The sequence below is a fragment of the Zingiber officinale genome, chromosome 7A, assembly GCF_018446385.1.
Source record: "Zingiber officinale cultivar Zhangliang chromosome 7A, Zo_v1.1, whole genome shotgun sequence".
Classification (NCBI taxonomy): domain Eukaryota; kingdom Viridiplantae; phylum Streptophyta; class Magnoliopsida; order Zingiberales; family Zingiberaceae; genus Zingiber; species Zingiber officinale.
This window is the reverse complement of record NC_055998.1, coordinates 8,889,181-8,904,419: the sequence shown is the minus strand read 5'-3', so window position 1 is coordinate 8,904,419 and position 15,239 is coordinate 8,889,181. Positions and strand designations below refer to the sequence as shown.

The 15,239-nt window shown below is 39.4% G+C and overlaps 4 protein-coding genes across 7 annotated transcripts; 1 reads left to right on the top strand and 3 right to left on the bottom strand.

The window, feature by feature from the left end:
- Window positions 1-546: 546 nt before the first annotated feature.
- Window positions 547-2,912, bottom strand: LOC122000930 (myb-related protein 2-like). 2 transcript variants are annotated; one of them, XM_042555435.1, is made up of 8 exons: window positions 2,713-2,912; window positions 2,396-2,606; window positions 2,242-2,318; window positions 2,098-2,155; window positions 1,939-2,014; window positions 1,795-1,864; window positions 1,010-1,710; window positions 547-813 (listed from the first exon to the last, which is right to left on the bottom strand). In XM_042555435.1, the coding sequence occupies exons 2-7, from the start codon at window positions 2,604-2,606 to the stop codon at window positions 1,054-1,056; spliced, it is 1,149 nt and encodes a 382-aa protein (XP_042411369.1). In that variant the 5' UTR covers window positions 2,713-2,912; the 3' UTR covers window positions 547-813; window positions 1,010-1,053. The 2 variants fall into 2 exon arrangements, with proteins under 2 accessions (XP_042411369.1, XP_042411368.1); XM_042555434.1 differs by lacking the exon at window positions 547-813 and having other exon boundaries at window positions 839-1,710.
- A 1,608-nt stretch (window positions 2,913-4,520) lies between these two features.
- Window positions 4,521-11,774, top strand: LOC122000929 (glucosidase 2 subunit beta-like). 3 transcript variants are annotated; one of them, XR_006117243.1, is made up of 17 exons: window positions 4,521-4,764; window positions 4,863-4,976; window positions 5,198-5,293; window positions 5,906-6,145; window positions 6,344-6,513; window positions 7,276-7,368; window positions 7,470-7,565; window positions 8,512-8,845; window positions 8,952-9,053; window positions 9,122-9,223; window positions 9,948-10,005; window positions 10,098-10,166; window positions 10,740-10,827; window positions 10,911-10,972; window positions 11,075-11,126; window positions 11,239-11,426; window positions 11,574-11,774. XR_006117243.1 is itself a non-coding variant. In XM_042555433.1 (17 exons), exons 1-16 carry the CDS (start codon window positions 4,653-4,655, stop codon window positions 11,299-11,301), a joined length of 1,851 nt encoding a protein of 616 aa, XP_042411367.1. In that variant the 5' UTR covers window positions 4,521-4,652; the 3' UTR covers window positions 11,302-11,350; window positions 11,574-11,774. The 3 variants fall into 3 exon arrangements, 2 of the variants coding, with proteins under 2 accessions (XP_042411367.1, XP_042411366.1); XM_042555433.1 differs by having other exon boundaries at window positions 11,239-11,350; XM_042555432.1 differs by having other exon boundaries at window positions 11,239-11,774.
- Window positions 11,775-12,113: 339 nt separating this feature from the next.
- LOC121999182 (glycine-rich cell wall structural protein 1-like) lies at window positions 12,114-13,028 on the bottom strand. The gene is made up of 2 exons (XM_042553900.1): window positions 12,877-13,028; window positions 12,114-12,792 (listed from the first exon to the last, which is right to left on the bottom strand). The coding sequence occupies exons 1-2, from the start codon at window positions 13,026-13,028 to the stop codon at window positions 12,114-12,116; spliced, it is 831 nt and encodes a 276-aa protein (XP_042409834.1).
- Window positions 13,029-13,922: 894 nt separating this feature from the next.
- LOC121999905 lies at window positions 13,923-15,239 on the bottom strand. Its single transcript, XM_042554532.1, has 4 exons — window positions 14,854-15,239; window positions 14,417-14,530; window positions 14,163-14,282; window positions 13,923-14,081 (listed from the first exon to the last, which is right to left on the bottom strand). The coding sequence occupies exons 1-4, from the start codon at window positions 15,181-15,183 to the stop codon at window positions 13,980-13,982; spliced, it is 666 nt and encodes a 221-aa protein (XP_042410466.1). The 5' UTR covers window positions 15,184-15,239; the 3' UTR covers window positions 13,923-13,979.

The window sequence follows — 15,239 nt, the reverse complement described above, 5'->3', positions numbered from 1 at the left end:
GCATTTCTCCATTCTTTAGAAATAAGTATCCCTACATATGGTCAGTCGGTCTTAAGAACCGTCTGGACCTATGGGACTTGACTTTCCATTACTTCATAATCAGATCTCCAGCATTACACAATATATATCCGAGCGGTCATAAGGGCTAAACGTCCTACCATACTCGGTACTCTATTTTTATATATACACTCGGTCGGCTAAATATCCGGCCGAGATATCTTCGGGGACCATATTATCAGAGAATTGCAACAGCTTGTTAGAGAATATTCTTCTATTATTGCATGAGCATTCAATAGAATCTTCCTCGAAGGTGACTCTACATTCTCCATTAGCCGACACTTTATAACAACATATTTCTTTCACCGCCTCATTAATGACGTCAGTTATAAAAATGGTACACACGAGTAACGAAAGATTCCTCAAATGGTGATTGTACACCTCCCAGGATATATATTCCTTTACTCGATAATTTCTGACATCCGACATTCTCTACCACCTCATGATTGCGGAGGTTATTAGAGGTGATATATAAAGGGAGTCTTCTCTATTGGTAAGGTATACTTTGGAACATATTTTTACTATGCACATGCTCTGCTACACGTCTACTGTTTAATTTGTCGCTCGGGTATTACACTGATTTGAGCATCGAAGGGCCTTCATCATGGACCGTTCCCTGGTTTTGGGCACTAATGTCTGATTGCTCGCTCGAGTGTGCGAGGAAGGATTTTCGCTCCCGTTCATAGTCCCTGCTCCAATCTAAAGTCTTCGTTCAATTAATCTCACCGTCACTTGCTCAGCGCGCCATCTCTTCAGCTTTTAGACATGATCAATCATTATGTTAAATATAGCTATAAACCACATTATTAATGAAACATTAGTACAAAGTAAAAGAGGTTTGAAACTCTTATTTAGTATACTAGAGATTCAAATGACAATATGATGTTCTGATTGATGCATTCTCTGCGATACTTAACTACAGCCATGCATACTTTTTGCCTCAATCAGTTACCTTAATCAACTTAGCACTGTTAAAATGGACTTCCTTTCCATGAATTAGTTCCAACAGAAGCCATTCAAGTCAAACTGCTTGCACCCTGATGCACCTCCATTGTCTTCATGGATTTTCAGTTCTAATTCTGTGGTAAGACATGGAAGACCAAACCCATCTGGTTGCTTTCTTCTATCGTGTTGCACCGATGCTCTCTTGCTGCTTGGATGTTCAAGCGACTTGTTCTCTGTTTCTGGATCTTTTAACATGGATAAAGTCTTCTTCTGCTCGCTTGGATCGCTGCACCATGCGTGTCGAGTATGCTCGAGCTTGCTGCGCCCTCCAAACTGTTTCATGCTCAGAGAAAAACCTTCCTGGTGAACAACAGCAGCAGTTCTCAACCCCATACCCGCATCATGCATGTCTTGGTCTTTTTGTGAACCCTCAGATGAAGTCAAGCAACTTTCCACTGAGCAATCAGCAAGTTGGGATGGATTTAGCTGTAGCATATGTTGGCTGCCATTTCCTTCAGAACCTGGAAATGATGAGTTGTTGATGTACTCGCTTGAGAGTTTGGAAGCCAACTCTGAGAGTTGGAGCTTAGTAACTTCCAGCCCTGCAGAGCCCAGGTTTTGCTGCCTAAGCGTCTCTTGAGCCTTTTCCAGCACCGACTGTAAATACTTTCCCTGCGCCTCTATTTGGAATTGCAAATGCCTTTGCACCTACATTTTGGTTGTTTCTTCATCAGAACAAACTTTTTTTTTTAAAAAAAAATAGGAAATTGGTGGAGGAGCATTAGGACTTGCCTCAAGTTGTTCATGTAACTTTTGCTGCACCTCAATTTGCATTCTGAGAGCTTCATTTATATGCATGGTTCTGAAATATATTTACTGTTAGAGAAACGTCTCTATAAATTTCAATAACCATAGTGAAAATTGATCTTCTCTTACTTGTTTGCCGGAGCCACAGTATTTATCGCGGATCCATTATCCTCTGTTCTCTCTTCTGGTATTGTACACCCAATAACTGCAAATAAATTAACCCGACCTTTTAACTGATGTATCTGGTTTGAAGGTCAATATATAAACCCCAGGATTTGTGTCACTTACAGTTCTTTAAACTTCCAGTGCTTGTTTGAGCTTGGAGGTTTTTGCCAAGCCTGTATTTCTAAAACATAAACGAACAAAAGCAAGTTAGTTATCAAAATGAAATTGGGGTCGCTTAGATATGACATTCGAGTACTCAAAGAGAACCTGAAGATGGCTTTTTAGATGATACAGAGTGAGTCCTGGAATGCCCATCAGTCTCATGATCGTCTTCGGAGTAGCCTCTGCGAGTTTATATACGGTGAAGATGGTTAATATTACTAGTAGATTCTAATATGAAACTTTCTGTATGTATACTCACTGTCTGCTCCACCTAGTTGATTGACGGCGTCAATAAATCTTTCATGGAGCTCAGGAGTCCATTTTAGTCTAGGCTTAGCATCAGTCGAAAGAACTAATCCAGACTCTCCTGGGGCACTTCCTCTTTGCAGAAACAAGTGCCTCTCTGAAGGATACGGTGTCCGAGAAGAAACGAGGCTACTGTGGGTTTGTTGAGCTTGATGCTGATACATCTGATTCAGGAAGCAAAATTTTAGGAGACAGGTTTAAAAAAAAGGAAAAACAGAGAGAAAAAGGAGACCATCACTGGCTTTCTATCATTTCCTAAGATTTTGTTACCTTGAGGTTTTCCTGTTGCTTTATCTACCATCCATTTGGGAGCTTCATTTCTGACAAACTGACTAGTTTCTGGAAAGCTAGGAGACACATTGTTATGCTCTCTCTCTCTCTCTCTCTGTGTGCTCCTCTTGTTTAGGAAGGAACTGGGGCTGCTTCAACTTCTCTCCTTGTTGCTGAGAGATGACTCCAAGGCCCTCCTTATAAGGCAATTGGAAAGAGAATTTGGAATCATTTGAACACAACACTCACAGGTCAAGCCTTCAATTCATTTCCTGCATTACCAACTTTCTGCGGGGCAGCTTTGGCTTGTCACATGTCCAAAGGAATAAATTCATAAACATTCATCCTTTTAATGCAAAAAGTCTCTTAGAATAAAGAGGGCAAGAACCTTATACTCATGGCAAGAACTTTCTTACTCAAATGTAAGTTTTTTCTTTTTCCCCTTCTGTCTCAGGCCCTTGCATTTCTCCTATATTACAATCCATCAGATATCGATCAGCTCTCTCTTTTTTCTATGGAGAACGGCTGTGTTCATGCCTTCATGGGACCCAAAAAGAATAAATTTACAAACAAAAACACCATTAGATATGAATTGGCTATGGTAGGAGGGAGAGGTCTGAAAAATCTGTTTGACTGGACGCATCCAGAAGCAGAATTGGATACAAGCTTTCTGTAAAGAATAGAAAACTCTACTGTTCATGATGCTCTTATGTACACTTTGAAAGCAAGGAATGGAATAAGGAATAAGCATTATATTCCATTTTGTCTCCTCCGCTAAGTTTGGTACTTATTCAGTTATCCCTTCGACGAAAAAAGAGAGGGAATCTTGAAACTTTACTACTGTTTTCTTTTCTCTCTTTTTTGTTTCAATCTTAAATTTCAGTATTTTTTTATTTCATTTTGAGTTCTTGGACCACTTCTTCATCATCCTTCACTAAGAACTCACTCGTGAATTTGAAATATATGCCAGAATCCATGTATGTCTCTTCATATAGGTCATGTTTTCTTGTTCCTGTGCTTTGAATTAGGTGCAAATACAAGTGCAATGAGCATATATACCTTGTCTATCATGACTGTGGTGCCTGTTCTTGGGGCCAAATAAAGAACAGGGATGGAAGTTGAGATTATCAGTGCCAAATTTCTATATTAGCGTGCGTTAATTATAGTGATTGACTGTTAATCCATCATGTTTTCTTCTACTAATAGTGGTCTTTGCTTTTCATAAACATACTTAATTAACTGATAATAAGAATAAAATTAATCTTTAAATAGAGCAACACTTTGCCCTGATCATATCTGAAACTTTTTTTACGCATGGAGTGGATATTATTCCATTGGAATGAGGAATGAGGACAAGGTTGGGCATAAAATATAATGCATCATCATTAGATTATTACTTTATGATCATCCAAGAATATATTGTTTGGAGTACATTTGAATTCGGAACATCAAAAATGTTTCAAGTGTTCTATGATTCTCCGTGGCACTTAGTGGCATATCTTCAACCACCTTCCTGATAAACAAATAATAAAATAGTGACAGGAATCAATAAAGATTTTTTTTTTAATTGAAAAAGGAAGGAAGAATTGATATTTATGTTTTTATCATTTTCACTTGATGTGGACAAGGAAATGCTTGTTGATGGGCATCTTGCAGAGTAATATGCTTTTCTCCTTTGATATGGAATGGGCCTTAGTGGGCTACACCGAATAGTAGGCCCTAGGCCCATATGTTAGGCCATGCAATGATAAATTAATTAATGAATAAGATAAATGATTAAATTTAAATGAGGTGAGATCAAATTAAATCTAATTCGAGTTCTTTCTAATTAGGGACATCCATCGCCCGATTTCATTCGCTGCACGAGTCCGATCGGGGGATTCTTACCGCAGCTCGTCTCCCTAACGGTACGGAGGGGAAGCTTTCTCGCCGAGAGATCGATGGGAGCCCTTCGAATCAAGTTTTCTGTTACGATCACTTGTCTTTTCGCGTTGTGGATCGCTGGATTCGCTTCTCTCCCGGCCCGCGAGTTTCTGGGAATCGCTCCCCAAGGTCTTCCTTCCCGTCGCATTGTTTTTTTTTTAATCTTTTGCTTGATCTGCGTTTTATCAGATGTTTTCGGGTTATTTTGATTTTTATTCGATTCGTAGATGAGGGTTACTATAAGTCGGACGTGATCAAATGCAAGGATGGGGCCAAGAAGTTCACCAAGCAGCAGCTGAATGATGAGTTCTGCGACTGTCTTGATGGAACTGACGAGCCGGGTGAGTGTTTCTAGAAGGGACTTTGCGTTTTGACTGTTTCTTTTGCTTGCTGAGGTTATTGTTGCAAAAAGTTGTTCCTTTTCTGTCGGTTTCGTGAACATAGTAGGATGTTGCTAGGAAGACAGCAAAAGTAGCTGATTTTTTTTTCTTCTTCTTTTCTTTACCTCAATGTTAGTCAATTGGGTTTTTGGAATTTCTTAATTGTGGCTGGAGTTTTGCAGGGACATCAGCCTGTCCAGAAGGCAAATTCTACTGCCGGAACTCGGGTCACATTCCACAGATTATTTTTTCTTCCCGGGTGAATGATGGTCTTTGTGGTAAAAATCGATCTTTATTTATTTTTTTTTCATTTTAAAGCTAATTTGTCGCTTCAATACTGTTTAACTGGACCAGAAGTTTCTCTGCATACGCATATAATTTTAAAGATAAAACATCAAATTTAGTCATACTACTTATAAAGTTGGTATAGATGCACTTATTTGTGGCCAGGTACTACATATTTGTAGGCTATAATATTCAGTCACTTGATGATTTTATTGGTCCATCAACCCATCATTTTCTCAACTTTGTTTAATTGACCTACTAAACAATTAATTTAAAAAAATAGTATACTATTTCTTCTATGATAGGCTCATGCAAAAGTTGAATCATTCTTTTCTTAAAGGAATTAGAACAAGATGAAATGAGACGAAGTGAAATTTGACTTTGATATTTCTAAATGCCTTTTTGTAAGCCTTAATATATACCATTAACTTTATTCAACAATTGCCTTGTTGGTTCTGTTGGAGCATTAGGTTCTAGTGACGTGCCTTTTTGGTTCTATGTACTTAATTATTCTTCCAATCATATATGGAGTAAGAATTCTCTATGCTTTAGATCAACATACCCTTGAACCATTCCTCTTTTTTTGCTCATAATGGTACATGTAGATTGCTGTGATGGAAGTGATGAATACAATGGCAATGTAAACTGCTCAAATACATGTTGGGAAGCTGGAAAAGCAGCACGAGAGAGATTGAAGAAGAAGATAGAAAAGCATCAGGATGGTTTAGTTATCCGGAAACAAGAAGTTGAAAAGGCAAAACAAGAGTTTGTGAAAGAGGAGGTGGAGCTATCAAAACTGAAAAATGAAGAGAAGATACTTAAAGGACTAGTTGAGAAACTGAGAGGTGCAATATTCTTTGCAACTGCACTGAAGTTCACTTGGCTAGTTTTGATTCTCATAATTGAAGATTCACATGTCTCATAAAAAAAATCATGTAGACTACCCTCCATACTTGATTGTTTCAAATAGAACATAGAAATTGAAATCTTATGATGAAATGATCCAAAATTCCTTTTCCTCTTATTTCTAACCTGCTACACAGAGCATAAAGAAAGGATAAAGAAAGCAGAGGAAGAAGAACGTTTGAAAAAGGAGAAGGAAGAGGCACAGAGAGTTGCTGAAACAAAGTCAAATGAGCAGAAGCAATTATTAGATGAATATCCAGAGGATCTGCCTGAGAGGCCTCATGACAAGCTGGAAAAGACTAGTCAGGTCAGTTAACTAATATGCTTTGTTACATAACTTTTTATCACACCTGAGTTATGCATTAAAATATCACATGGAGAGCAGTTAAGGGCATCCTATTCTAATGCATTATAAGCTCATGTGAGTTTTGAAATGACAACATCATTAAGTACCTAAAACTGACATGGGAGTAATCATTTAAATTCACAATATAAATGTGCAGTTTTGTGACTGAGTTACTTCTCTCATTTTTGAAAAAATTCGGCGAAGTTCTTATTTGTGCTATTCTAGATATTTGTTTGGTCAATGGGCAGCAAGTAAATTGATCTCTAAAACCTTGTAAGGAAGTTATTCAACTGATTAAGGAAAGACAATCCATGTATTCTATGTCTATAACGCTACACAGGAAGATATATTACTGAGTACGTGGCTTAAAAGACTCTGAAGGATCTAGCTTATTTATATTGACTATTTGTTTGGCAAAAGAAACAAGTTTGCAACAAATGTTCTATAATTGTATATGATGAGTAGGTTATCAAGGGGCATCTTGTAGACATATTGGTATATGTAGTATGTTAATTGCCTTCATGATACTAAAGGAAGTTTAATATATGTTCATGGGTTCATTGGATGCAGTTCTGTGAACCATATTGGCACTATCTGGAATTGCAAACATTAAACTTGTGTTTGAAACTTGTCAATATGATATTTTTCTTCATGGTATTTAGATTGACTGCTGAAATTGGTACAATTTTCTTTCTTAATAATTTATATTTCATTCTATTTAAGTACGTCAAAGATGATCATGGTGATTCCATTGCATATGATCATGGTTCTGATCATAAAAGCCATGAGGTACCTTCAGATCATTCAACAAATCAGGTAAAAGATCATCTCTCGTAAGGACATCATTGCATTTGAAAATTTGTGTTTGTTATATTTTTGGTTTGGTGATAACTTAATGTCTTGGTTTCTTTTACTAGCATGTCCTAGAAGACAAAGATATTACCACAGTTAAAGCTGGTGCTAATGAGGAAACTGGAACCAAAGAGGTCCATCCAGATGATGCTGCTGACCAGGTAATGGCAGATCCTTTGCTTCTGTTTTATTGAATATTGGTATAGTGATTGCATCTCTTCAGTGAGGTTCGAAATTTGAGATAAGAAGCTAATTTGGAATTGTTCATTGATTATGACTCTGAACTTTGAAGTTTGAATTTTTTTCATATGGGTATATTTGATAATGTTACTATTCCAATCTTCTACTAATGTATAAACAAAATCATGAAACCTTAAACTTAAAAATAAAAATTTGCCTACAACAGTGCCATTAGTAATTTTTGGGTACATCACCTGCATGCTATTTGAAAACTTATCTAAGCATGCGTGAGCATCTAATTTTTTATGATTTAACTTGAATTGTGTATCAGGGAACTTAAGTTTAAAAAAAAAACTTTATTGGACGCGTGGGCATCTAACTGAATTGCATTTCAGGGAATTTAAGTTAAAAAACTAAGCATGCAGCTGCAGCTGCAAATGTTGATGCATAATTGAAAGTTAGAACCATCAAAGATGCTAGCAGTTATTTTCTTGGTTGATCCAAAACTTGAAACTTAAGTATGAGAGATACACTGATGAGGACAATATTATTGAAGGATGATTGCTGTTGATGCAGATTTCTAGAAAGAGATATATTTTACTGTACTTCTATGATAAGTTTTCATTTTCAGTTGCTTTTAAGCTACTAGTTTGTCATCTCAGACATGCATTGATGTGACCAGGTTAGTAGCTAATTAAAAGGTAGGGTTTGTACTTACTTCAGTGGGTATCCTTTTTCTCTGTTTTCTTATAGACTACATGAATTCTTTTATACTAGAAATATGAAAAAATGTCACTGGTAATATATAAGCTATCATGATAATATTCCAACACTTGCTACAATGGAGAATCCTTTCTTATTGAGCAATTAAATTCCTAGATCCATGGATCGAAGTTATCTTTCATTTCTCATGGTGGATTCTTGCAGGTGCAAAGTCCTGAGACCACTGAGGGCTTATCAAGAGAAAAATTGGGTCGTCTTGTAGCCTCTAGATGGACTGGTGAACTCTCTGACAAACAGACAAAAGAACACAACGATAAAAATGAGGAAGAGAAAGAAAATCATGATTTTGCCGAGAGTGGGGAAGAAGAAAACTATGACAGTTATTATCACTCTGACACTGATGATGATAGGCATCAGTATGACGACGAGGATGATGACAATGATTTTCAAGATGATGCTGATGAGCCATATGGCAAAGATGAAGTCGAATATGATGATTCCAGTTACACTGACAAAGATTTTACATCAGAGTCTCCAGGTTTTGCGCAGTTTGATGATTTAGCTTCAACCATACAGTGTCTGATTCTTTAAGAATTTTGTTACATGAAAATGTTAATTTGAGTATTTGTTTCTGATGCATGCAGATACAACTACTGGTAGCCTATCATGGCTGGATAAGATACAGCATACTGTTCAAAATGTCATTCAAGCATTCAACTTTTTCAGGACTCCTATAGATATATCAGGTAAGCCGACATGTTTCTCATTCCTCACCTATGGTCCATGAAGCATGAGATTATTTCCACATTTGTAGAGTCTTCTCGAGTGAACAAGGAGTACGATGATGCCAGCTTAAAACTATCCAAGTTACAATCAAGGATTTCCAGTTTATCCGAGAAGCTAAAGCATGATTTTGGTGAGTATGAGGACAACCAGCATAGTTTGCTGATGAAAATCATTTTCTGCTAGGTGTTGGTTTTCTGCGAAGGGGAGCCTTGGCGCAATAGTAAAGTTGTTGTTTTGTGACCAAAAGGTTACGGGTTCGAATCCTGAAGACAGCCTCTTGCAAAAAGTAGGGTAAGGTTGCATACAATGGATCCTTCTCCGGGACCCCGCATAGCGGGAGTTTCGTGCACCGGGCTGCCCTTTGCAAAATAAAAAGATTTAGTTTCCTTTTTTAACTGTTGTTAGTCTCAGGTTCTAATCATAGAGCAGAATGTTTCATCTACTTGACATTTCTTCTTAAGCTTCTTTTTCATGGCTTTGCGCATTGATTAATTTGCCTATTGTGCTTATTTCTGATTTATGAGGTGTATTTATTCTTGTAAGTGCAACTAGTCTCTTTCTTTGATTTTATTTTTAAATTAATTTCTATGTCATTGTGGCTTTGCTAGGTGTCTCACAGGTTGTCTGGGCAGTCATCGGTTGTTGTAGGCCAAATAATTTATAGCTTAATATTCATAATATATAATTTACTCCACCTCATATATCTATCCGAGATGCCATCGGATTCTTTTTTGTAGTATGATGGTAAATTGTTATCAAGCGTTCACGTTAGTTACATTTTGTTGACTTTAATTTGCACAATCTTGTTATTCCTATCATTTGATTATAATGCCCAGCTTAACTACTTTTGCCAGGGAAAGAGAAAGAGTTTTATTCGTTTTATGATCAGTGCTTTGAGTACAAGCAGAACAAGTATGCAGTGCACACTTCATGTGTCCTTTTTTTGTTGGTCTCAGATGTGCACTCCAGATCTTTAATTTTGGCTTTTGCCTTTTTTTTGTCAGGTATGTCTATAAGGTCTGTCCATTTAGAAAAGCTTCCCAAGTTGAAGGGCATAGCACCACACAATTAGGGTAACTTCTGATTCACCTTGCTTGCAAGTTATTATTGTTTTTATAGGCCAAGGAAGCTTATGAGAGACTTAACTAGTGTCTTTTGGTGTTCCTCACAATGCTTTTTTTGCAAATTTGAATTCAAAGTTATTAAGTCTAATCGATTGATGTAGGAAAAAGTTGGTTTACTGATTTGATATCAAACACTTATAAAACGTGCTAAAAGTTGAAGGACTTATTTAACTGCATAAAATTATTAGGTCTTTTCAATTGTTCTGAAATGCATGCTGACAAACTGAATGCAGTACAGTAACTTTGGAAGTTCTGATGAGTTCTTACCGCTTTGCCAATCTATTAAAGCACAGCACCTCCTTTTGCACGAACTGTTTTTCATTAAGACATGAACACATTGCCGTTACCTTGACATTGACTAGGCTATCAAACTAATGTAGAAAATGCGACGTTCTTGCATAATTGATATACAGTGAAAGAAATGAGTGAAGGTCGATTAAAAAAACTTCAGCTTGTCATTATTTTAGGTTTAATACCAAAAAGCTGAAGCTCAATTAACTGAATTGCATGCTTCATTATCAGGCGATGGGCAAATTTTGAGGAATCTTACAGTGTGATGCAGTTTTCAAATGGAGAAAAATGCTGGAATGGTCCTGATAGGAGTTTAAAGGTACTTATCATAATTAAATTGGCACATGTGAGTTCCAGCAATGTTGCTTCTCAATGCTTGACATCTATCTATACAACAAACAGGTAAGACTCAGATGCGGCTTGAAATATGAACTTGCAGATGTTGACGAACCAAGCCGATGCGAGTATGTATCTTCCTATCTCAAGCCATTCATCTCACAACTGTTTTGTATGTTATTTCATAAAATATTTGTAGGTGACACATTCCATTTCTTTCTTATTTTCAGGTATGTTGCAATTCTCTCAACTCCTATCTCGTGTCGAGAAGAAAAGTTGAAGGTACATTATTAGTTTGGATTAAAATGCCCAAAATCCATTTTTACTTGGAACAAATATAAACTTGTTTAAATCAATTTAAAGCTTACCATACCAATAATGAAAATTGTGGTAGGAACTGCAACAAAAACTTGAGGATTTGAACAAAAGCCAACCCTTGGCTCATGACGAGCTATAGTTTTCATGATTTGCAAGATCTTGGAAGTTCCGGTCACCCCTTGACTTAGGTTTGAAGAACAACACACCTCCTACTTATCGACAATCAACTGCTATTTATTGAGAAAGCAGCATGCCGCACCGCCTGTTAGTTTTCAGGCTTGCTTCTTTTGATGTAATTTTTATCTGCTTCCAGTTTCACTAGTGACTGATTAGAAATAGAGGCAAGCTATGAGTAACCTTTTCTTTGAATTCTGCTATGGCATCCGTGGATTTATTGTGTTTTTTATATAGCTGGCGAAAGCTCCATGTAGAGTAGTTATACTTGAGACGGCTGATTCCTGGAGAAACATAAACTGGAGCCTAAAAGGGTCTGCAACTTGAGGATTGGAATGGCATCATATTTTGGCTGCTTAATCAATGTATATGAATAATACTATGATAGTTTGTTGACACCTTATGGTCTTCTTTGATGAATTTGTGTTCTAAAATTCACTCGTGTAAATTTATCAATGCTCTTAAAAAAGAATCGTAGCAAGTAGTCATCCTCGACAGAGATACAAAAAAATTTTGTAATAAGTGGATCTCAGTGGAAATTTCACCAGGAGGCTCCATAAAATTTCGTAACATTTCTCCGTTTGTAAATTATTTATTTGATTGACCGTCAAAATGACAAAAACTACAATTGAACACAAACAAGGAGACACGACTTAATTAAACGGAAGACTGTTGATTATCAAAGTTGACATCGAACAGAAAATCTAAATTATTTGGTGATTGAAGGCTGCATGGGTACGTAACAATCACGACATTCGTTCAGCGTGCTTGATTCGCTCAGTCTCCACCGCCGATTCCGCCACCGAACCCACCGCCTCCTCCTCCTCCTCCTCCTCCTCCTCCTCCAAAGCCTCCGGCACCTCCGAATCGGCCTCCCCCAACGCCACGCTTGCCAAAACCGCCTCCAGCGCCCTCTCCCAAGCCACCACCTAATCCTCCGCCGGCGCCACCACCGAACCCACCTCCGACATCGCCACCCTTGCCAAAACCGCCTCCAGCTCCACCTCCAAAGCCACCTCCTAGCCCTCCGCCGGCGCCGCCGCAAAATCCACCTCCTTTCCCTATGCCGCCACCGAGCCCACCGCCCTTGCCAAAGCCACCACCGGCTCCGGCGCCAAATCCACCTCCCTTTCCAATGCCGCCACCAAGCCCACCTCCTTTGCCGTAACCACCGCCAAGTCCACCGCTTCCACCCTTGCCGAAGCCGCCACCTGAACCGCCGCCGAACCCACCTCCTTTCCCAATGCCACCACCAAGTCCACCTCCCTTGCCGTAACCGCCGCCAAGCCCTCCGCCTCCACCAAGTCCGGCACCGGCGCCCCCTCCTAACCCAACACCGGCACCACCGCCCAGCCCACCACCCTTTCCGATGCCGCCACCAAGTCCAACTCCCTTTCCAAACCCACCACCAAGTCCACCACCGCCACCCCCTCCAAGGCCACCGCCAGTCCACCTCCTTTGCCATAACCATCACCGAGCCCTCCTCCTCCACCAAGTCCACCACCGGCGCCCCCTCCAAGGCCATATCCGCCACCAAAACCTCCTCCTCCGCCGAGGCCCTTGCCAAAGCCGCCACCTTTGGTAGGCCACAAGACCTCCTCCCCGGCCTTCCTGCCGACCAGCTGCCTCCCGAAGGCAGAGGCCGCGACAGATGAAGCAGAGCAGCAGCGCGAGCACGCTCCTGCTCCCCATTGTTAATGTGCCGGTGTAGAAGAAGTCTAATGACACTAGTAACTGTGTTGGAAAAGGAAGACGAAGGGATCGAATATTTATAGGAAAGAAGAACCAAACAGTTACTGATTTATGATTCCCAACTGTACGAAAGCAAAGCATTCATAGGGACGCAACTTCCGTCACCATCATCCTGCTCATAGCTCAATACTTTCTCAATAACGGATGCTCTGGAACAAGAGATTACAACTCAATACTCTCCACAGAACACTAGCTACTTGACCTGCTGTATTTGACCACTACTTTGTCAGGCAATTTTCTGCACCACACAAAGACCATGCATGGATTTGGATTGGTTGAGAGAAACAATCACACACAGCGGTTCGGAAAAATATTTTCCTTGCAAACTCGATCGTCAAGAACTTTAAACTAATAGCTAGAAAGGTGAGATTTAGTATCAAAGGCCAATCAATCTACAGAGTAAAATTAAATGCCCTTCTAAGAAGTGAACGTCATTGAAAGCTGAAGCTAGCGAATAAGATATCCTACAGTGCCGTTGTCCTGTGAACGAAGGAATTAAGCATGTGGGGAGAGACTGTTGATGGCTCTGTGCTGATGTTCAATGAAGACACAGAAATTGTTTCTGATTTGAACGAGGCATTGTATGATCTTAGCCATAAATATTGCATGTGCTCTAGTAGCAAAAGCTTCCAATCCACTGCACAGTTTCAACACTACGCTTCATTGATTGCCAAACAGACGAGAGTTTGATCGTAGGCTTCAAAGATAGGAGGATTCGATATGATGCGATTGCTAGTGCAAGTTAAGAACATTTAAAACCTTAGGGTCGAAAGTGGAGATTTTGATATTGGCTAGCAAATTGGCATTTGGAATTTTGTTCTTATATCTTTATTAATTAACTTTCATTTTTTTATTTTCTTTTTGAAAAGTACACAATAAGAGTGCAAGTGCTCACATCCAAGATTCAAGAGCCCAACTACATTCAAAGGAGTTGTCAGTGTTTATGTGTGCAAGAATGTCCCAGTCGAGCATCTCTTCTTCCTTCACAGCCACCTACAAAATTAGTCAAGCATCCTTTGATTGTGATTAATTATGTGATAACATGAGCAGCGATCGATAGAAGAGCATGCTTACTTTGTGGAAGTCATGGTTGCCGATGGCAGCATCCTTGGTTCCCTGACCTCGCTCATCATGCTTAACAAATCGCCCGCGGACTCTCGGTCGACTATCTGCTAGAGTTTTTCTACATGTATACTGATCATCGAATTTGATCATCAGACAGAGGATGAATCACTTACTACCTCTTTGAAAGTCTAGCAAATTAAAGTTTTAGGGCTTATTTTCTATTAGAACTAAGTTTAAACAAGACACATGATTGGCTCAATTACCTTGATTCTCTTGGTGAAGTTTCTATGGTCTCTCTTCTTCATGTATCTGTGGATCTTCTCCTTCCTCTCCTCCGGTGATAGTCGGAGGCCTACTTTGTCTTTGGAGAGGGTTACCTTAATTAAATTTCAAGGTAAATTAATGAGAGTTTAATTAATCTCAAAGTGCTAAAAATTGTGAAACACGTTTTATTTTTATAGGACAAGAAAAAAAAAATCATCTAACACAAAAGTATAGTAGATAGTGGGAGTTGGGGAGGATCTTTCTGTAGATTCGTCTTGCCATAATTGATAAGCTTACTCATCTAAACTTGATTATCCAGAACTAATTTTTAAATTTGATTGTGGTAATTTTAAAATTTTCAACTTTAAGGTGATATGTTGAATTTATAGGGCTAAATTAATTAACTTCCACGACCTTCACGTCAATGTATCATCACCTGCGACACTGACTGCGCTGGTTCGCAGACCGTGAGGCCACTCTCCTTCCGATGACCCTCCGTCATGTCTAGGCCCACAAATTCCCCAACGGCGCAGGTGATCCCACCTCGGTAGACCAACCCTCCGAGCTGGAGCAGCGTGCAAGACGACCGCGGCGGCGGCGCTTCCATTCCGATCGTCTCCATCGCCCGCTGGTAGTTTGGTTGGCCGCGGGAGTAGCTATCCGGGTAGTTGTAATCAGTTTCACAAGCGGAGCCGCCAGTGACCACCATGGGCAACTGGGCGAAGGGGCAGCGGTCGCCGGAGGGCGGACAGGGGACAGAAAACATGGCTGGACAGGTGACAGAGGAAGGAAGTGCTGTTGAGGGTGAACAAGCACGCCTGC

What these genes read in the sequence shown, in the direction of transcription:
- LOC122000930 (XM_042555435.1), bottom strand. Translation starts at nt 2,606, where the DNA reads ATGTATCAGCATCAAGCTCAACAAACCCACAGTAGCCTCGTTTCTTCT. An exon ending in TCAACTAGGTGGAGCAGACA is followed by an intron (nt 2,319 to 2,395) that starts GTGAGTATACAT and finishes ATAAACTCGCAG; the next exon opens with AGGCTACTCCGAAGACGATC. An exon ending in ACTGTGGCTCCGGCAAACAA is followed by an intron (nt 1,865 to 1,938) that starts GTAAGAGAAGAT and finishes AATATATTTCAG; the next exon opens with AACCATGCATATAAATGAAG.
- LOC122000929 (XM_042555433.1), top strand. Translation starts at nt 4,653, where the DNA reads ATGGGAGCCCTTCGAATCAAGTTTTCTGTTACGATCACTTGTCTTTTC. An exon ending in GTCCTGATAGGAGTTTAAAG is followed by an intron (nt 10,828 to 10,910) that starts GTACTTATCATA and finishes TACAACAAACAG; the next exon opens with GTAAGACTCAGATGCGGCTT. An exon ending in GTCGAGAAGAAAAGTTGAAG is followed by an intron (nt 11,127 to 11,238) that starts GTACATTATTAG and finishes AAATTGTGGTAG; the next exon opens with GAACTGCAACAAAAACTTGA.
- LOC121999182 (XM_042553900.1), bottom strand. Translation starts at nt 13,028, where the DNA reads ATGGGGAGCAGGAGCGTGCTCGCGCTGCTGCTCTGCTTCATCTGTCGC. An exon ending in GGGCCTCGGCGGAGGAGGAG is followed by an intron (nt 12,793 to 12,876) that starts GTTTTGGTGGCG and finishes GTTATGGCAAAG; the next exon opens with GAGGTGGACTGGCGGTGGCC.
- LOC121999905 (XM_042554532.1), bottom strand. Translation starts at nt 15,183, where the DNA reads ATGTTTTCTGTCCCCTGTCCGCCCTCCGGCGACCGCTGCCCCTTCGCC. An exon ending in CAGCGCAGTCAGTGTCGCAG is followed by an intron (nt 14,531 to 14,853) that starts GTGATGATACAT and finishes AATTTAATTAAG; the next exon opens with GTAACCCTCTCCAAAGACAA. An exon ending in ACTTCACCAAGAGAATCAAG is followed by an intron (nt 14,283 to 14,416) that starts GTAATTGAGCCA and finishes TTCGATGATCAG; the next exon opens with TATACATGTAGAAAAACTCT.